Source organism: Crocodylus porosus, unplaced genomic scaffold (assembly GCF_001723895.1).
Source record: "Crocodylus porosus isolate Cpor-Errol unplaced genomic scaffold, CroPor_comp1, whole genome shotgun sequence".
Lineage (NCBI taxonomy): Eukaryota > Metazoa > Chordata > Crocodylia > Crocodylidae > Crocodylus > Crocodylus porosus.
The window spans coordinates 197007857-197029701 of record NW_017728906.1 but is presented as its reverse complement, the minus strand read 5'-3'; the positions used below and the strand labels follow the sequence as shown (position 1 = coordinate 197029701).

The following is a 21845-nucleotide window of genomic DNA, read 5'->3' as shown; positions in this document are numbered from 1 at the left end:
TAATGACTTCAAGATCCCTTTCTGCCTCTGTGCTCCCTACTAGCGTGCTCACCTCACCCCAAATTTTGGTATCATCAGCAAATTTAAACAGGTCGCATTTCACCCCGTCGTCCAAATCACCGACGAAGAAATTGAACAGCACAGGCTGCAGGACCGAGCCCTGGGGGACTCCGCTGCCCACTTCCCCCCAGGTCGAATATGACCCATCCACCACCACCCTCTGACTACGACCCTTAAGCCAATCTGCAATCCATCTGACTGTGTAGGTATCAATGCCACAGTCGCCTAGTTTTTTAATGAGGATGGGGTGGGAGACGGTGTCAAAGGCCTTGGTGAAGTCTAGAAAGACTACGTCCACGGCAACACCTGCATCCAATGCCTTTGTGACCTGATCATAAAAGACAATCAGGTTGGTCTGACATGACCTGCCCCTAACGAAACCGTGCTGGTTGCCCTGGAGCATCATCCCCAAAGCTGGCCCATCACAGATGTGCTCCTTGAGTGTGTCCCCTTGCTGCTGCTCAGGAGACCTGGGATCTGCTCCAGCTGGGCAGAATATCCACAGCTCCCTGCAGTGGGGGGGAAATCCTACCCACCCCCAGCTTGTTGCTGTCTGGGAGACCCAAGCTCTGGTTTAGACCCAGCCCAACAGGGTGTCCCTGGCTCCATGTGAGGGTGGGGGGAAGATTTCCCCTCTCCCCGAGCTTGCTTTTTGGGGAAGCTGTGGGGGTCCTGGGGGATGACTCCTTAGTAGTCATCTGATTCTTTCAGTGGTGCTGCTGACCAGGGAAAGCTCCCCTAGATGGTCAGCAGCAGCAGTGCAAGCTGTTATACATTTTTCCCTTCTCCTGACAGACTGCCCTGTGCATGTGAAGCTGCTCACATGGTGCAATGTCTTCATCACACAAGGAAAACAATGCTGCAAGTGGAATAATGTCTAGAGCCGCCCTTAGAAGCCTTGTAAATGAGGGGAACTAGACCGTTTCAGAGATGCTAATGCCATAGTACTGACAGCACCACGCACTTAAGAGTATTACTTACACACTATGATGTATTTTGGAATCAGAGCTGGGATAGAAGATCTACAAGACTGCTTCTGAACTGTACATAAGCCTTCCCAAAATAATGCAGCAAAAATAGCATTAGATGTGGTCTGGCCAATACTATGCCAAGACTCGACAAGGCAGAACTTGCCATTTCAATAAATTTATTTCAAATGACGCTATACATTTGCACTGAAATGTTTTGTGGTAAGAGAGAGCCATATCACAGGAAGCACTGCCATTTGCCTGCTGCTGGCATTGACAGCACTCTCAGCAGAGAGCAACAGGCACAGTAAGATCATGCTCCTGTTGGATTACAACAGACAACTGGCCAGACTGCAGGCAAGTATGTGTGGAACCAGAAGGGATATTCAAGCAGAGCGCCTGCTTCCTTTGGATGATGATACACTTCCCCACCAGCCCAGCTGACAGTATTCATTCTTTTTTATAGGAAAAATTAAAGAAGCCAGATTTAATACCTTTTATCAAACTAATTTTATACTTGAGAAAGAGGTTAAGAGAAACTTTTGGACAAAAATTGCCCTTCCACAGTTTTGGGAAAGAAACAGATAAATACCAGCTAGAACTGTTACTTTTGCTTAATATTATTACGTTAATGAAACTAATCACTTAGGGAAATGAACAATAAACTTGTGAAGCAAAGAGTGAGTACTTGCCTACCCTGGAGATCTTCAAAAGGAGACTGGACATACACCTTGCTGGGGTTATTGACCCAGCAGTCTTTCCTGCCCAGAGCAGGGGGAGTGGACTCAATAATCTCACAAGGTCCCTTCCAGCCCTAAACTTCTGTGAATCTGTGCGCTCACAAACCAGACCAAAAAAAAAGAAGTCCAGTTCCTGTAGGTGAACTTAATTATGTAAAGAATAATATTTTTAAAAGGGAAGGGGGCTGTTATCACATGTAAAGAACAGAGGGGTTAGTAGAAAGGAAATAAATTCACTGTCAGTGTCAAATCCATAGTTTTGGTGTCCAGCAAAGTTCTGAACTTTTGTTCCCAGGCTCATCTTCTGATGATACAGCATAGGTTTCATCTGAGGACAAGTCTGTGAGGTTGGAGATAGAGTGGCTGTTCTCTCTTCCACTGCTGACTGGCTATTTCTATCCTTTATCATTTTTCTACAAGAATTCAGCCTGCATCATAGCAACTGTACAGTTTCATCTATATAGTTTGCATGAGGGCAACTGGTGCATAGCACTTGTGATGGGCCTCTGTAAGATGCACAGATTCTGACAATGTTGTCATGGGGTGTGTTGATTGTGGTAGTAATGGAGCGGCATTGGCAGGTTTTGCTTTTGTCATTTAGCCAGGGTCTTGTTCCATTTGGAGAGCAAGACAGGCCTGGGAACAAAAATTCATCATTTTGCCGGACCTCAAAAAATGTAGATTTAACACAGGCAACAGTTTTCTAATCCATTATAACTCACCAGCTCTCTCTGTTAATGTCTCTTTGCTCCACAATAATAGCCACTCTTACCTTTGGAGTAGTATAGCTCTTTTACATTAGGTTTATCTAAAGCAACTGTTCTTCCCTGGTCTGTAAATACTTTTGCTAACTTATTTTTGCTCCACAGCTTTACTGACCACTTTCCTTTTTAAAGGATCAATTTTATTAACATAAAAGCATTCAACAAAAGTAATTGTTCTACCTGGTATCTAGCATGGGATGTATCTGCTTTTCATGAACCTGAGGAAGGGCATTTTACGCACAAAAGCTTGTCTACCATCTCTCCCAAATCTATGGCTATTCCAATAAAAGTTATAAAAAAAACCTGTGCTTCTTGAATTTTCCAGGGACCATCGCGACTACAACACTACCAGGAAAAAATCAAGTAGACTGAAATGATTCCAATTCTACAGTATTTTTGAGGTAACCTTTTCAAAAGGTTGACAGAAACTGACTCTGTTGAACTCTCCCGTCTACACATTAGCAATGTGACAGTCATCTGTTAAGAAAGGCATGAGGAAAAGGTTATCTTCCTAAAGAATTCAGTTTAATGCACTACAACCCAAACCATGGCTTAATTCTTAATTGAGAAAAATGGTGCTGGTCTCCCAGTGAATCACAACATTGAGCAGGGAATGAAGAAGATGAAAGACAAAAGTCAATGAGAAGCCGTACATGCTGGCAAGGTGGACAGAACCATTCTCCATCTGGGATTATCATCAGTGGGGGGCGAAGGCAGGCTGTGTGGTATCCGCTGTCACAAGAGTCACACAACAGTATCTGCAGAAAGAAAGTAAGAGATTGCTATCACTTTGGACACAGGATCATTGATGCCCTTGGGGAACAACTACTAGAGATACTTTCCGGACAGTGTTGAAGGCTTTACATAAGCACTTTAAACTATACAAGCCCCAAGAACTTCCAAAACCACTTACTCCTGGAAGTGTTTCCAAAAAGGGAGACATCTGTTATTTTGTTATGTACCAGGATTTGCAGCCTTCACACAGATTTTTTTTTTTTTTATCATCTGTACACATGCAGAAGTGCACCATCCTGGACTGCTCACAGACTCAGTGCGATATGGAATTAGGTATTTGTTACAATGCAAATTGATTCAACTGGGTAAACTCAAGATGCCTCTGCTGCATTACATAGGAGCTGACAACGCTGTGTGTGTCCACTGGAATACCAGTATATAGTTCACCCAAGGAACTACTGAAGTTATATCAAATGTGCTTGCATATCTGTCATATAAATAAAAGAATGCTTAGTGTGTGGATCAGTGTTATGATGGACAGTTATGATTTGCTAGACATATACAGGTGTTCAAGTTCAATGACAACTACTGGGAAATCAGAACTGCAGAAACTAAAAACACAGAAGACCTCCTGGTTCATTCTCTAGAGCAGGGGTGTCAAACTCACCTTGGGCCTCAGCTTAGATCTGGACAACAGGGCTCCCTGCAGGCCAGATCTGGCCTAGGTATGGGGCAGTGGTAGCAGTCACTGCAGCAGCAGTAATGCAGGCAACTACAGGCCAGCCAGCTGCTCATCATGGCAGAGGCTTGCAAGTGATAGCGAGCTAGATGGCCACAGAGGCATTGCTCCACAGCCCTTGTTAGTTCCCCTGCCATCGGTGGTCACGTCCACCAGATTCCCTGGCAGTCCATTCCCCGCTGCTAGCAACTTGCCCTTATTCCTTGGCCCATGGGTAGCGTGGCGAGCCCCATGAAGCAACTCTGTGGGCTGGATCTGGCTCAAAGGCTGTATGTTTGACACCACTGCTCTACAGCATACTACTTAGTTCTATATTCAAGTTAACGGTAAGTGCCTCAGATAATGGGGTTTTCAACACTTCCATGTGCAGATAATGCAACATGTCAATGAATTTCTATGTCAACATCTTTCCTGATATTCAGGAAACACTTCTCTTCCTTGATTTGCACTCCATTTATAATATTGTAATATTTAGCATTCTACAATATTGAAAAAACAAACTCATAACTGGAAACTTGTAAGTGATGATCCTTAGATACCTTACTGAATAAGAACACATACCAGTTCAAAAGAGAGCTCTGTTTGTAAGATACACTCAGAATTATATGGTAAGAAGGGATCTTGAGAGTCATCTGGTCCAACCCCTGATACACATCATCTTCACCAGCTACTTGTACAGACAACTTGCATTCTGGCATCTCCTAACTTCTAAGCACTTGATTTTGCAACCTTAATGTTCTTCCATTATAGTTTTTGGGGAGATAGAACATTTATTTTTACTGCAGAAACACAGTGAAACTAAATAAGAAAGAACTTTTACAAACTTCTCACCTAGTCACTTTTAAAAAACCCCCACAAAAATAAAACCAGTTTGAATATTTTTAAAACTGTTTTCGAATTAGGAGCAAGATAAGATAAATGGTTTGACAACAAAACTTCCCTGGCTCAGTGTAACTCAGGAATCTTCCAGATTGAAAGGCAGGGCAGACACGCACCTTTATAGACTAACAAATAATATATATATTAAATCTCTCCCTCTATATCTATCTAAAGCCCAGGCCACAGGGATGCAAGCCTATGATTTAAACTTCAAAAACATCATCTTATGCAACGGTCAAGGGAATTATGCCATACATTGCACTTAGAAGTCTATATAGTTTGTTGATCAAGCATCCATTCAACATGAGCTTCTGATTTGCAGCTGCTGAACACTGAAAGCTACAATTTAAACAAACAAGCTTTGCTTTAAACAGGTAACCACATATTGCTATATTCTGAAAATGTTGTCCTTAAACGATCTTTCTTCAAGCACTTTTCTCCTAGCACTCTTGCCAGTACTAGACTCAGAGCTGGGGAGCGCAAGGCAGAGATTTGTTGTAGGAGGCTGAAGAGATCAAGTTGGATTCAGATCACTGGCATCTCCTTCTTAGCCTAACATCAACATAATTAGCAAGAGTGGGGTCGGATGCGGGTGGGAGAAGGGAAGTGAGGGAATGCAGAGAGGGGCATTCTCCAGCTTGCCTCCAAGACTGAGGATGGAGCCAAGACATTACAGAACTGTGTGCAGCAGCCACCCTAATACAAGCATTGCAGTCCTGACCGTGTCTCTTGACTACTACTACCTATTAACCCTGTCCCATCTCCCCTTCCAAGGGGCACAGTTCTTCAGAAACACCACTCCATCTCAGAAGAAAGCTCTTGTAGCAGAAGCAAGTGATTATTTTAAATGAAACTAGCATAAAAAAGCAGCACTTCCAGGGCCCTGAACTGAAGCGTTTTCCTGTTAAAATGTTTTGTAGATCAGTAACATACTAGCTCTGGATGATTGGGAAGGCCACACTTCTTGCATGGTTCATCATCATCCGCAGGTGCAGGTTCCTCTTCTTCCTCTTGCTCCTCTTCCCCTGAGCCCTCCCCTGAGTTTTCTTCATTCTCGGATTCCTCGCTTTCGTCATTACTTGAGTATCTCCATTTCCCACGCGTTCGTGTACCCGTCCACCGAACTTTGCTTTTCTGTGTGACCTGGCATTACAAAGATAAAACACAATGAAGGCCACGTACGTTGCTTCATCATTTCTTCTGCAGGTTTCTAAGTTAGAAACCAGTTAGTCTTTTTTAAGCAAACAAAACAGCAGTGAGAAAATGTAGTAGAGCAGCTTCAATATGCAGTCATCTTTGGTGGAGTCCCAAAATGCTTACACAAATACTTGAACATAAAGAAATGATGTTAAAATGTACAGGCAAAGAGAATTTTCAAATTAAAGATTTAAAATGTGTGAAGATAGCTCTTTTTAAAAAACATCACCATCACTTTCTTGTCAAGGGAATTTTGGACTATCATTGTGACAACTTGAACAAAGAAACTTTTCATTTGCAGAGTACAGCAAGCCTCATTTAAAAGCTGCCCTTCCTCAGTCTGAAAGGGAACTTTTCAAACAGCTTCCTTTATGAAACAGAAATAGAGAAAAATAGCTCTGATTTTTACTTTTAGTATCATAACAGTATTGTAAGAGATGCACTGCTTTCATCATGAGGACTTCCCTCAGTGTGTGAGCTGGCAGGAGGAAGATATATGAAAGGCAGGAGGAAGTGATTTAAAGCAATTAAATTTTCATTATGATTTAAATGAGTAAGCAGGAAACCCTGATTCAAATAATCAACTTAAATCTTGTTTTGCACATTTCTACATTTTATTTACTTTTCTAAATAAGATTATTTTTGGTTGATACTTTTTTTTATCTTTTACCAACCAGGAGATAACATATAAAAAGTACATATAATTAGCTAGGTAACCATACAGTTTTACATGTTTATTCTGTTCGTTGATTTTTATATTTTGTATTATTTTAGCAAATGGTGAGACATGTTTCTTATTTACTAGATGATTTATTATTTTACTTGTGCTTTGTATCAAGATGCATTTCAACAGAAACTGGAATTCAATTAAAAATTCACAAAGCAGCATTTCAAAAATGCTTTTAATATCTAAAACTATATTAAATGTACATAAAGAAAAACAAATTGAACAGAATGGCTGGATGCAGATGTGCAGGCACATGCAGTTTCTGACACTGCAAACCTCTTTGCGGACCCAGAAACTGCACGCCTGGCATGTTAAAACATGCCCTGCACCACAAATTTGCAGTGTGGGGGCAAAATTTGCTACTGGGAATTCTCTGTAGCAAAAAAAAAAAAAAAAAAATGCTGCAAAAAAGAGGCATGGCACACACCACCGGAGTGTGAGCTAGCAGACATGGAGGCTTAGTCCTCCCAGGAAACACTTAGCTGCTGGCCAGACCTAGGGGTACACTGATAGAGATTTTTGGGGCTGATACAATAGTTGATTTTTAAGGAAGCATATTGGCCAATACCAGTCTGATTTCTGAAACACAGCCCAGTACCTTGAAGAGCATCATCCGGCTGGTAAGTCTGCTGGGGTGGAAGGGGTAGGAGAAGGGAAGAGAAGGAGGGGCAAATCAAGGTCCCTACAGTGAGGGAGGGAGTGGGGCTGGGGCAGGCACTGCCCAGCTGTGGTGGGGTGGGGCGCGGGATGGAGACACGGCTTGTCTGGGGGAGGGGGGGCAGCTTATGCCACTGTATGCAACTGGGGAGGGCATGGGGGGGTGCCCCCAGATCTACGTGTGGGGCAGGGAGGGCTGTGGCTGTGGGCTGGGGCCAGGGCTGCACTGAGCTCTTTCTGAAATAGGGCTGGACCAGGCTGTGCTCAGGGTGGGTGGGGGTGACACTGGGAGAAGAGCTATGGAGGGGGCTGTAGCCACCCCAAAATTCGTCATAGCCCCCCCAAGCCCTTCTCCCAGCACAGCTGCCTGCCCTGCTCCAAGCTCAGCCTGGCCCAACCACCCCCCCCAGATAGAGCCCAGTGCAGCCTGCCCTTGCCCTGCACAGATCAAGGGGCACATGTCCCCAGTGCCCTCCCGGAGCGCATACAGCGACAGAAGCCACCCCCACAGATGAGCTGCGACTGTCCCACACCCTGCCCCGCAGCAGCTGGGTAGCTCCTGTCCTGCCCTGGCTGGATAGCTCCTGCCCAAGCCTCAACTCCACTCCATCCCTCACTGTGGGAGCCTTGATCAACCTTCCCCATGCCCCTTCCTTCCCCCTCCCACCACAACAGACTTACCAGCTGGATGCAGCTCTCCAAGCTGCTGGGCTGTGCTCCTCACCATCTACATGTTGTGCTGTGGCTCCGTGCATGCACAGGGCATTTATTGGCCAAATTACCAGCCACATCAGGCAAAAAAAGCTGATTTCTAATACAGTCAACTTCCTTTATATTGGTGCCAATCCAACATCAGACCAATGTATCAGTGCACCTCTAGCCAGAGCATCTCCCCTCCTTTAGTTCCCCCTGGCTTCTTTAGCATTCCAGGAGCCAGTAGGAGCAGGGAAAAAGCAGTTTCCCCAAAACAGGGCATTTTGCCCCGCACCAAAGCACACATCCGTGGCTGTGCGCAGCACCAAAATGTGACATAAATTTGTACCACTACTTTTTTTCCCTACTGCAAGCGCACACCCCTGCATGCGGTGACATGCCCAATGTGTTGTGCATTTAAAACTGATTTATTAAAGGAAGTATTACCTGTAGGTAATTGATTGAACTGATTGTTTCTGGTCAGGCAATCCTTCAAGATTTTAGGACTGGAAGATGTTACCCTCTTGTTTATTTGTGGATTGGAAAGAAAAACAAATGTTTCTGCTTTTTCAACTCCAAATGAACTACTAAAACTAAAGTAGGTAAATAAACTGAAACAAACCAAACATTCCTACAGAGACGCAGACTAAAAGGCCCAGTTAGCAATTCAATAAATTCTTACTCCAGGTGCTTAGTCAATAATTCCCATCAATTCAGTGATTTTACTTTCTTTAAAACTTCAGCTGCAAGCACAAAATACTTGAATATTTTTTGCAAAACTCTAGAACTCTCGGTTCCAAAATTATATCTTTTATTAGACCAGCTAAGGAATCACCAAAAAAATCCTCTTTTTAATTTTTTTTCGAAGTTTCTTAGTTGGTGTAATAAAAGGGATCATTTCTGGATCAAGAGTTCTAGGGTTTTGCATTTCTTTTTGTCTCAGACCAACACGGCTACTAGATACATCCCTGAATATTTTTTAAAATTCATTAAAATGAGTGGTCAAAACTTCAAATTTAAGTTTAAAGACATTTATTTTTTAAAATGGAAATGTATTGAGCTTATATTTAAAGAGGCAATAATGTTTTTTTTTCTTTTTAAGAACACCATGATTTTTATCGAACCAGCTAAAAGAGCTATCTATGGGCATGCGTGTTTTTATACTAGAGCTCCAAACTCAAACTTCTCCTAAGAGTGAATTAATTTTTACATCTAACTAGAACACTAAGTATATTTAGATCACTAGGTCTTTCAAAAAGACTTCATTTTAACACTCGCTTGTTTACATGTGAACATCTTACTTCACTTGTAGCATCTAGGAATATTAGGACTAAAAGGAGAGAAATCTCACTACTTTTGTAGTTTATTTTAAGTAGTTGACAGTCCTTCCTCTATAGCATTTACACACTTTGAAGTCACCTTTGCATTCAGGCTGTGAGAAAAATTCATGTATGACAGGGGAGGAAACTTTTTAAAATAGGAAACAGGGTTTGTAGAACTACAGAAGTCAGTAGGCAGACTCAGAAGTGTGGCACCTGAAACAACAATTCTTTCATCTTTTGTAATTAACTGGATTTCAAGTCGCTACTGTCACATCAATTATGTGCACTTGTTCTTAAAAAACCCCCGCCTCTTTCCTTTTTAATGCATCATTTCAGGAAGGTATGTGGCTCAAAAGAAATAAAAGGAGTTAAAATTACACAGAGCTAGAAGCAAGCTGCATGCACATGTTTTGTATAGTCTTCCTTTAGGCTTACAATTATTTCTACCCTTCAAACTTTGAAAGCTTTGATTGCAAGGCAGAAGCGTTTCAGAGAAAGTATATTTCCCCCTGCCCAAAATGAAACCCAGATCCAATCTGAGGAAAAACTGATAATTACGAATTTCCTTCATAACCCCACTGAAAGAGTTACTCTGAAAAACAAAACTCAAGTTCAATTCTGCAGAGCGCTAATACTATACTCTTTTTAATTTTTTCAGTCCCCATCTGTTCATCATTGTCATCAAACTCACCAATCAAGCATCCATATATGCAATACAATAAATATTCATAAGCTTATTAATCTGACATCTAACCTATAGGTTTTAAAATACCCTGAAGAACCTAAGAATTTTGTAGGCGATATGTTTTATTGGACACGCTGCACAATTGGGATGCATTTGGTCAATAAAAAATATCACGCACAAAAATCCTTGCTCCTTGCAGATTCCCTGGACCACCACAGCTACGACATCACTTCAATACAACCTGAACATCTGAGTATCTTATTTTCCAGAAGAAGATATCCCTGTTAATGTGCAGTAGTTACTCTAAAGGTAGGGTTCATGTAGGAATCTGGAAATGTATAAATGATGATGCTAATAACTAGCACTCTCCCTGGAGCTGTTCTCAAATCAGTACCTGTACTAGCCAAATTACGAGTCCGTCACATGCACAAGTTCACTGTAACAGCATACTTCTCACCATTCCTATGCAAATGTGGTTTCTCCTTACAGTTAAACTATCTCCTCCTACATCCTATGATCATGTTACCTTGCTGACTTTAGCATTAGGCTCCTTCTCCTGTTTTTTCACATCCTCTTTTCGGTCCTGCTTCTGCCCTGCTGCCATTTTCTCCTCATCATCTTCAATTCGTTTTTTGTCAGGTTTCAGATCCCGAGTCTCCACAATTTTTGGAGTAGGTTTAGAAATTCTTGGACTCCTCCTTAACGTACGACCAGCACTGGCATCCTCTGGGGGTGGATCAGGCTTTTTCTTTCTGCTAGAGATCCTGATTGTTAATTTAATTCCTTCTTTCTGCCTCTCCGAGGTTATCTCCTTGTTATCTGTAATACAGCCTTCCTCATCAGAAACCAGTTTATATTTAAATTTGCTTTTCTGTGCTGTAGATTCATTTTCAGTCTCTGAAGTGTCCTCTGCATTAGAGATTTGGGCATTATCTAGTTTATCTGGTTCTGACATGGAAACTTCCAATTCCTCTGTTGGCTTTTCACAGTCTGATTTTTCCTGTACTTTGCTGTCACAAGGGAGTGTGCGTTTACAGTCAGAGCCCTCTTGTTCTGAAACAGGCTTGCCTGAAAGAACAGGAGAAGTAGATGATGGAGGTGTTTCAGCAGCTCTGGGAGAATTAGGTTTCTTCTCTGACTCACTTTTGCTTTTCAAACCCTCATCATCTGGTACATCAACCTTGGGTGGCTCTTTAGGAGTGGATGTCTTCATAGACTTTTCAAGCTTTTCTAAGCTGTCCTTAAGTGGAAGTCTTCTGTCCTTTTTAATTTTCAAAATTAGCTTCTCTTCAGGGCTCTTGGGGCAGTCTACAGTTTTTGAGGCGTCTTCCACTATTATCTCAGAAGTCATAATGTCGAGGGACTCCTTTTCCATAGGACTAGATTCCACTTTTAAAGGCACTTTCTGACTAGCAATCTCAGACACTGTAGTTGCTACCTCTTTTCCCACAGGCATCACAGTTTTTTCAACCTCACATATTTTCACAATTCTGCAAACAGAGTTTAAACAGTCTGGTACTTTTTCCCCACTTATACCATTTTTCTCCTTTAATGAGCTGCTGCTCTCTTCCTTCATGCTGATGGAGTGTTCTGACTTATTATTGTGGGTGACATTTGGGGCTTTTTCACAGCTAACCTCTCCATTGACTAGTAATTTCCCATCAGGACATAATGCGGTAATGGTAGGAACACGCTTAAAAGCCTCCTCTTCTGGTTTCCCTTCCTCTTTCAAGACCTCTTTTGGGGGAGTAACACATTTACACAAGGGGCCCTTGATTGGGCTGTCATAGTCATCGGTCAGTTTGATCTCCCGCTTCTTCAGTGGGATCTTTGCCTGCTGGTCATTTTTCAGTTTCTCACTTTCCTCCACAGATTTCTCCACAATTTCCTGGGGAGTTCTGACATTGACACAAAAGTCTAATCTCTCAGGTTCATGAACTATTTTATCTGTGCTGCCTTTTACTTCTCTTAAATCCCTTGGGTCTACTTTCATTTCCTTTACTTCTGCTTTAAAAGGCTTGACATTTTCTTTAAAGGAATCGCTTTCTTCTTTGATAATCTGCTTTTCCTCATTGTTTTCTTGGGGTTTCTCTAGTTTTACAATAACCGGAAGTTTTATAATTTCCTTTTCTTCTACTTTCTCCACTTTAATCATGTTTCCATCTTCTGTGGTAATAGGTGGAGGAAGACTTTCTAATTCTTTTGACTGTTCCTCCACTGTCTCTTTTTCTTCTTTTATTTTTAATTCCTTTTCTGTGAACACAAGAAAACAATTATTACATAAGAACCAGAAAAATTCTAGGATGTTAAAAAAAAAAATCAAGCTAACAGTATATTCTAATAATCAAAACAAGCCTTTCCTACAGAAATTATTAAGCGTCTGTCTCCTCTGATGCTGGCATTAACAAAATGACTGCCAAATGTTATCTATAAAATATAAGGGAATTGCAGTTGTTGAATTAAAAGCAAAAACATCTAAACCTAACAAAGAATTCAGGAAAGTTCCAAATTTGCCTCTCTTTTTTGCTGACCTTTTAGCCATAATGAATGGCAGTCTATTGCTTCTAGAACATTTATTACTCAAAACCTAAGGAGAGAAGGTGTGAAACTCTGCTTTCAAAGATCTCACTCTAAAATGTTTTAAGGAATTACTTGTATTAGAACCAGAAGTGCACTATACAGCTGTACGCTGGTGTAACTTATTACAGTGTAGTTACCCAAGGAGAAAATGAGTGCAACTACATTGGTGCATCTTCCTCTATTTTTTTCAGTCTTCTCTTCCCTCCTCACTATCCAGGACCTCAATCTCTCACTCTTCTTTTGTCCCTTAGCTACTCTCTCCCCAGAATATAAGGAGGCAACAGCAATTCTAAGCCTTGTCTCTCCTGAAGAAAGCTACCGTTCTAAGAACCACTTCAACTTCCTAGATCACTTGTAAAGCACTTCACATCTAGTAGGAAAAAAGACTTCATCTGTTCTGCAAGTTGTCTAAACGCTATTCCAGGGAAGTAAGCAAATTTAGGAAGGGGAGCAGTTTAAATGGTTGCATTCCGGACTAATTTAATGCAAGCGTGGGTGAAGACAAGATAAAATAATTCTACCAGTTCTTCTACTATAATTCCACAAAATACTGGAAGGCCTTTTTTGACTTCCCAGAATACACTGTTTCTAAGAACAATGCCCAGACCAGGGTACCAAACAAATAGCCTGCAGGCTGAATTCAGCCCCTGGAGCTGTGTTGCCTGGCTCCTGGGACTTCTAGAGGGGCTGGGAATTCAGGGGCAGCATCCAGAGCCAAATCCAGGACACAGAGCCTGTGTCCTGGGACACAGGGTAAGTGTTGGCAGCAGGGGGTGAGTGGCAAGGGCAGTTCTCTGCCACTGCTGCCACTCACCCTACTATGCCCAGATCTAGCCTATAAGGAGCCCCTAGAGAGTGTGACACTTCTGGCCTAGAGTATATCCGTTATGGACAAAGCCCCTGTGCATAGCACTGCAAGCTCTGTTAGCTATATACATCGGATGCTAGTCAAGCAACAAGTAGTGGTGTTAGGGGTTCCTGATGGATCTGTGTGCCATGTTACCTTGAGATTTTTCTAAACTAGGGACATTTTCTAAAAGGTTTAAAACTGATTCAGCTAAACAGATTTTAAGATCGCTTAAGATTCACTGATTCCTATTAAAAACATCTGCATCAAACATGTCAAAAACCGGCAGTAATAAAGCAACGAGGAATAGCAGCTCTTCGCTGATAAGAAAAAACAAGATAGGAACAGTTAACTTGCTATGCGATAATCGGTCTTTACTGTCAATATTAATTCAAGTCAATATTAATTAATTCAATTTTAATTAATTCATTATTAAATCAAGTCAAATCCAACTATTTAGAATTATTTTGAGAGCATCTCTCTCATTTTCAAAATAGGTTACAGAAGGTTTGGGGAAACAACCCATAATTTATAGTATAAATGCAAAAGTAAAACAACAGATGTAGTGTTATGTTGAAAACAATTAGCAGGGGTTCCCAACCCCCATGCCACAACCCAAAGGGTTGGCTGCTGGACCAGAAGTGACCACAGATCGGCAAAGCGCGGACTGGAAGTGACCAGCATACTGAAGGCTGGCAGCCAATTCTTTTTTATACTGAGTATAAAAAAGGGTTGGCTGCCTGCCCGCAGTATGCCGGTCACAGCTGGTCCGCAGTTTGCTGGTCCACAGTCACTTCCAGTCCATGGTTTGCCAAAGGCGGGACATAAAAAGGTTAGGAACCCCTGAATTATAGTACTGCATCAACAGAAAAAAATGTGATGTCCATTAGGAATGTGAAAGGTTGAGTGAAAACCCAGTACACGACAAATGGAAGAAAGATAAATAAATATAAAAGAACAAATGTCAAGACTGTAAAATAGTATAACTCAAAATGTACAGCAAAAACAAAGGTAAACTATTTTAAAAAAAGGATTGTATGTATAATTTATTTTCCAAATAAATTGAGTACTCCTCCCAAATTCTTTTGAACAATAAGATGTATAAAACAGATTCATGTATTCTAGATAGTTAGCATTTAAAACTATCGTTAAACAACGGGATGTTTATTCCTTGTACACAGATCAAACACTGTACACAGCTCAGAAGGACAGCAGAAAAAACCTCAATTCTAGAATGTTTCCTTTTCAGGAGGTTGAAAATTCACACTGATGCAGCACAGTGTCTAAAGCTTGGTGAAAAATAAGGATACAAAACCTGGGGTAGATGTTTCTTCTTCCTTTTTGGTGTCTTCATCTTCTAGGCTTGGGCTTTCACGTGATGAACTGTCCTGCTGGTTGTTGTTTTTCAACAGCGCAGGATCAATTTGTGCTTTCAGGAGCTCGAGTGTCTGAGCCAGATCATTTCGGCTTCTAAATGAGAAAGGAAAGAAATGAGTTGTTTGGTAACCTTCCTATTGGCTTGCACAAATGGTTTCTTTTTTAAATCCAAGATCACCCCTGTATAAATGAATGATGCAGTTCAAACTACACACAAGATTAGTGACACAGCTGTCCCAATCAAACTGGCCATGATTTTATGAAGAAATAACTCACAGTTTTATCCACAGCAAAGCTAAAATCACCTTTCTGACCCTTTTAAGTGACCTCAACTTTCTACCCTTCCCAACAACTTGCACTGGACCTAAGCATCCACTAGGTATTAAACAAATGGTGTATTAGTTTTCTAAAACACCAAATGAAGTATGTGTTTTCGCCCATTTGTCTTCATTACCAGAGGACAGATTCCTTCATTGGAAGGCCATGCAGTACGCTACTTACAAACGAAAAGGGTGCTCACAACGCTTAGGATTTGCAAAAAGATTTGCAAAGGTCCTTCAGTTAATTATGCATTAAGAAAACCTTGACTATTTCAGATGAGTTACTATACTGATGCAGATCTTATAGGTGAAAAATTATGTGCAATATATGGCTCAGGCAAAAAATTATGTGCAATATATGGCTCAGGCAAGTAAAACCATTTATTTAAATATTTAAGCAGGGAAGCTGACAGCAATAGCAGACAATGTGTTTGAAATCTGCATAATGAACCCAAGAGGGTGATGTAGTATTTGAAATCTCATGCTTCTGCTCTCAAAGTAAATACCCAGCAAGTTGTTTTGGACAGAAATTGTTTTTTCTTTTTTCTTTACAGGAAGAAAAAGCCTTGAAATATGGACAAGTTTTAAAATTCACTAATTGGCTGGAAACCCATGATGCCAGGACTCCCCCAGCATAAGCAGCCCATAGCAGCCATGATTCAAGGTGAACGTAGTTTAGCATTTGCTTGATTTGGTTTGTGTGTTTACTTTATTCACATTATTAAAATCTCCTTGGTGGTAACCCTGGGATGTTATATAACCCACTGAGAGTGCCTTTGAGATGCAACTTTTTGTGCAACATCAGTTGCTAAATTATAGATGTTTAAATACGCTATAAGCATAAAATAATTTAAAATACAGGGGGTGCATCTACATGTGTAATTAGGACACAAAAATAAACTCTAGTGCAGTTCGTGCTGGAGTTTATTTCTCCTGGGAGGTGTTTACATGTACGCCTGGAATCACAGCACTTTGAGGTGGAACAGAGCAGTCCCAGGCTGGCAGGGGACCCAGGGGGTCAACCTACTACCCCAGGGCTACCTCACCCTGGCTCAACATGCTGCAGACGGGCTGGGACACAAGGATGCTACAGTTTGAGGCTAGTTGGCAGGCAGCCCCCTCACTGTAGCACCCTCATGCCCCAACCAGCCCTGGTCCCTGTCTACATGTATGTTTTGGTGCACGTAATTACTCTGATAGTACTTGTCCCAGACAGTACTATCCTACAGCAGAGTCAATTAATTTATTGTGATATGGGCACACAAATAGATGGTGTGATCTAGAATAGATGGTGACGCTTTACTGCAGAGCTAATTAGTCAGCTCTGCAGTAAAGCATATGAGTAGATGCATCCAGACAGTATTTGCAATCATTTGCTTCAAAAAAAAATTAAAAAATCTAAAAATCAATTATCGCATATTTTAAATAAACTCCAAATGAAAGGTTTTGCATTGGAAATTATCTCATAGTACAAACGTCTCTCTCGCTTTCTGGTCTCCCAGGCCTCAAGAACCTGTAACTGCCTTAACTACAGCCTTCCATCTCCTCCTATCTTCCACAATCTCCTTCTACCTTGCTGCATCTTCCCTTATCCTTCCAGCTCAGTTTTTATTTTATCTTCCCATTGTTGCCTTTGTCTGCCTCGAGGTTTGATACCGTCCAGCTCAGCTTCCAAAATCAACCTCGTATGCCTTCTCTCATCTGTTCTCATGATATTCCCTGTTCATTTGATTCTCTGTGCTCTTATCTTGCCCAAGACATCAGGTCTTTTGTAAATGTCCAGAAGCTCCTGATTACGCGTTCTCCTCCATATTTTGTTTTCTTGTACTGCACCAAATATTTTCCTTTCTACTGTCTACTTGCAGCCTTTTTCCATTTGCCTTAAGTCAGCATCCAGGATTCACATCCATATAAAAGAATAGGTTGAACAATTGTACTATATAAGCTGCATTTTAAGGTTTCTTAAGATTTTCCTTGATGCTATTATTTTATCCAGGCCTATATATAGAAAAATAAAATCTCCCATATTTACTTAAATCTAAGATGACTTTGAATTTAACACAACTCCTCATAATCAGAGTCTATACATAGAAAATGTATAGGCATTATTCATTTTTCCTTGTATAGAATCTAATTATTGGAGGGCTGCCTTAAATTCACCCAGCCACACACACACCCATCGCTGCAGGGGGGGCAGGCAGTGAGGAAGCAGGTGGTATAGCGAGGTCAAGCAACATATCCCCTACTTGTGCCTGCCCCCCCCTGCTGTCTGCCTCCCTCCACCTCAGGACTTCCTTCCCCCTCTGCCTCTGCTCCTCTTCCTCACCTGCACTCAGCAGCACTGTTTCACTTTATCCCTAGTCACAGTCTGAGCTCTGTTCCAAAAGGGTTTACCCCTGGCTACTTGGACTAAACTGTGATTTTGTGTCTCCAGGAAACTAAAACTCAACTGGTCAATCCCTGAGAAAAAAATCCAACTCCATCTTCTTTATAATCACCCTTCAGATATTTGAAGACTGTTACCATACCCTCACTGCCTCTCAATTCTCTTCTCCAGACTAAATAACCCTAGTTCTTTCCACCTTTCTTCATATAAGACATGCCTCCCAGGCCTCTAATCATTTTTGTCACTCTCCACTGGACTCTTCAATCTGCCCCAGATTTCTTGAAGTGTCAGCCCAAAAATGGACACAATACTCTATGAAAGGCCTCACCAGTCCTTAATGTTGCTAGCACACAATAGGCCCTTTCTCCCCAAGCCACTGCTTCTCCTGATTCTCCCTTTCATACATATACTGTATATATATTTTCTGAAGGGTACCATGAACCAAAGAATAAGTTATATACCAGCTACTACCCTAAAACCAATTTCCTCATGAATATAGTTATACACATGCTATTCAGTACTCAAAGACAAAAATTAATCAACCAGAACCTGCTATTTGATAAATGGAGACTGAGTGAAGTCAACTTCTAAACTGCATAGTCACTAATAACATTTAAATTTTGTTGCAAGCAACAGAAAAAAAAAAAGACCTACCTGACAATGCATTTCCATGTAGAACCGTCCTGGTCATCTTGTTCTTCTACATACATCCTAACATTATGCTCTTGATCCAGCTGGTACCAATACATTAAGCCATCTTTGTCACGACCAATTGGCTGAATGCGCATAGTGTCGGCATCATCCTCATTAATAATATTCTTAAATTTTAGATTGTCATCAAACTGACACTCACAGAGGTACTGAAAAAATGCAATACAGACAGATTTTAAAGACATCAATATAGAACAGAAATTATAAAAGTCACCTTTATTTTTGTAGTAGTGCACTTTGGGGACTCTACTTAAACCTGCTCTTACTGGTTTTGTGAATGAGCTAGATTGGGATCTCCATTCTACACTTTCCTGTCAAATCAAATATGTTTTTAGTTCTTTTTAGTGGTGTATGTAAAGATATCTTTGGAGAGAGAAGAGCGGAGGCATCTCTCTTCCACAGAAAGAACTCCATTACATTGTAATACCATAAGAAAGAAAGCAATCTGCAATACATATATAAACAAATAGATGCTTCTATTTCCCTTTTAAAATTGATCATTGAAACTCTGTAACGTCCACATTTTGTGTGTAAGCTGGATGCTTCTTTTATATGAATGACCTACATGAACAGTAGATATTATTTATTCAGTATTTTAATCTACAGTAAAACTCAGATATTTTGAAGTAATCCAGTGTTTTTTCACTCCTGTTTCTGCTCATGAGTTGAAGATCAAAAGATTAGCTCCAATTCTTACCTTTGTGCCCAAGACAAAATCATTTTGAGGTAAGCCAGTTTACATTAAGAGAAGTGATACTGTGTGGTTAAACACCCTCTGCCAAGCAGAATGGCAACTGCAAGAAAATTTCAGTACAAAGTATGGGAATATCTGTAGAGAACATCATATTCTCCTGGGATTTATCCCATTGATAAAATCACCAGAAGCTATGCCTGGTCCTATCTGTTTGTTACATCAGTTCCAAGTTTAATATACCTAACTACAAGATTGAGAAGTGTTCAATTATGCCAAGCTTACGTCCTGTTCATGACAAAAGGTTACTCATTAAAATAGCAAGTGCGATACCTTCAGAATCCCTAGTTTGCACTCAACGCTCATTTCCAGGTATCCTTTCTTCTCCATCTCCCAAGCCCAAGTGCTGTTGAACTCTTGGCATATCTGTAAGATGAAATTGTCAATTAATTAATGTTAGTGGATGGAGGTAACTTGAAACCCTACATACAAGGACTGTTTTGTGGTAATACAAGTATTTACTTCTATCCACAAGCTGTTTAATGCCTGTAAGCAAAAGATTACACACAACAACCCCCCGCCCCGTCCTCCCCCATGCCCAAAGATGAAACCATGCATGGGTGGGCAGACACTAGGCTCATCTTCCCTAAGTTTTAAAAAGGCAAATCCTCTAGAACTTGAACATCACCTAGTCAACTTTTTTAGTGCTAAGCATTTTGGAGACAGCGTGGCTGGGACACTGGACTACAAGTCAGCAGACCTAACTCCTATTCCTAGCTCTACCTCTGACCTGCTGTGTGAACTGAGGCAAGTCACTTCAACTCTGTGTGCATCTATTCCTTCCTTACCTTGTTCCTTGTTGTCAGTCCCACCTATTTAGTCCAGTGGTGCTCAATCTCTCCGCCCCACAGGCCTGATAAGTGACCTGGAGCCTGTCTGCAAGCCAGATCAGGCCATCTGTGGACCAGATTGGGCCCTACTGTCCACTCCCTGGCCCACATACCACCCTCTTTCTGTCCCCCAGGGGGCCAGTGTCATCCCCTCTCACCCATCTTGGGCTGGGATTGGACATTTGGCAGCAAAAAAGTGCTACTGCTCTCCCATCAGAGATGACTTGAGCAGGGTGCGGGGCCTAGGGCAAATCAGCCTGTGCAGGGCCCTGCACACATGTGTCCCAGATGTGAAGAAGCTGGAGGTGGATTCGGCAGCGGAGGGGGAGAGGGGGGGTGCTGAGCAGCTGGACGTGAAGCTGCCAGTGGCGCTGAGTCCCTGCAGCTGCTCCGCCTGGCTCCCCAAAAGCATGGGGCCCAGGGCAGTCACCCCAATTCGCCCCCACCCCCAAGGATGGCCCTGTCTCCCATTGCCAAATTTCCAGACCCATGGGGAGCCCTACAGGCCAAGTGACATGGCATCACAAGCCAGATCTGACCCACGGGCCAGAATTAGAGCTCCCGGATTTAGTACATAAATTTTCTGGACTCTGGAGCAGCCCCTGCCTCCTAGTGTGTGGTTGTATTTTTCCAAGCACAGCGGGATCCCAATCTCCAGTCATACTACAGCTGCACATGTAACTGATAAATGCATTCCATTTTGTGAAATGACTACATTATTTATAAAGCACTGAGGTCCTTGGAGTGCCTGTTCTCAAAGCATTTAAGATATATTTTAAGACATTAAACTAGGACCATCTTTAAAAACGAATACAAAACAAATGGATGGACAAAGAAAAGTAGGGAAGAGTGCTGCTGATGAAAGATGGGTACATAGGATCAACGGCAACCCTACCCAATGCAGTGTTGGAATAATAACCTTTAAAAAGTTTTCTATGAAGTGGAGGTCATGAGGGAGCATGTTTCACAAGGAAAAAAAGAAGTGTTTGGTTACTTAAAGTAGTACAATCTCTAACTGGGGACAGCTATGTAGTGCAGTGGTTTACAACGTGAATACCCAGCCTTTAAATTCAAAGGAATCTGCACCTCCATTCACAATTTTTAGGGGCCCGCAAATGAAAAATGGTTGAAAACCACTGACCTACTGCAAATATCCACTTGAAAAGAACAGTGCAACTTCCAAGTGATGGAAGCTGCACGCTCAATGATCCACACCAGACTGAGACATGGAGCCCAAGGCCACATGGACGCCCTTGCTGATGTGGCCTGTGGGTTGCATGACCCCCTAGCTGCTTGGAACTTGGATAGCCTTGGACTAGGGTAAGACTATTTTTCTCCTAGAATAAAGGAGGTATGAACCAAGGTGTGTAAAAGGGAAAGGCTAACCTATGAATCCCCATGGCACATAGGCTTATCAAACAATGGATTAATATAGACCAATACTGGTGGCTCTTAAACATATTAATCATATTGTTCAGTATTTTTAAATGCGTAGCCTCTGTGAAGAAAGTGTCATGCATGAAAACTCTTAGATATATGGAAAGATAAAGAACCAGCTAAGAGCTGCACATAGGTAGGTAGGTTTGAAAAAAAAAAAAAAGCTCTAAGAAGGTGGAATCCAGTGGTTACTCCTTAAGGCCTGTCTGCAAGTACTGGCATCTCCGATGAGGACTATTCCTGCTGGCACACCTAAGACAGGCAGATTTGGACCATGTCAGAGATTGTCTTAAAGAGCTGAGCTGCATGCTTGCTTACCCAGCCCACACAAGTAGCACAGGAAGCCCTGATCTGTAAGAGATGCTGGGAGGAGGGAAAGCTGCCTAGGCTTACTTTGTGCTATTCGTTTTAAAAACAGGTTTTTATGTAATAATCCTATT

At 41.6% G+C, this 21845-nt stretch overlaps 1 protein-coding gene across 1 annotated transcript in view; it reads right to left on the bottom strand.

The window, feature by feature from the left end:
• Window positions 1-21845, bottom strand: part of RSF1 (remodeling and spacing factor 1) — a 103863-nt gene that overhangs the window by 25511 nt on the left and 56507 nt on the right. Inside the window, exons 3-8 of the mRNA XM_019530434.1 lie at window positions 19412-19504; window positions 18331-18536; window positions 14909-15063; window positions 10693-12419; window positions 5819-6028; window positions 3186-3290 (exon numbers count right to left, since the gene is read on the bottom strand). Of these exons, the coding sequence (XP_019385979.1) occupies window positions 3186-3290; window positions 5819-6028; window positions 10693-12419; window positions 14909-15063; window positions 18331-18536; window positions 19412-19504 (2496 nt within the window). The remainder of the gene's footprint in view (window positions 1-3185; window positions 3291-5818; window positions 6029-10692; window positions 12420-14908; window positions 15064-18330; window positions 18537-19411; window positions 19505-21845) is intronic.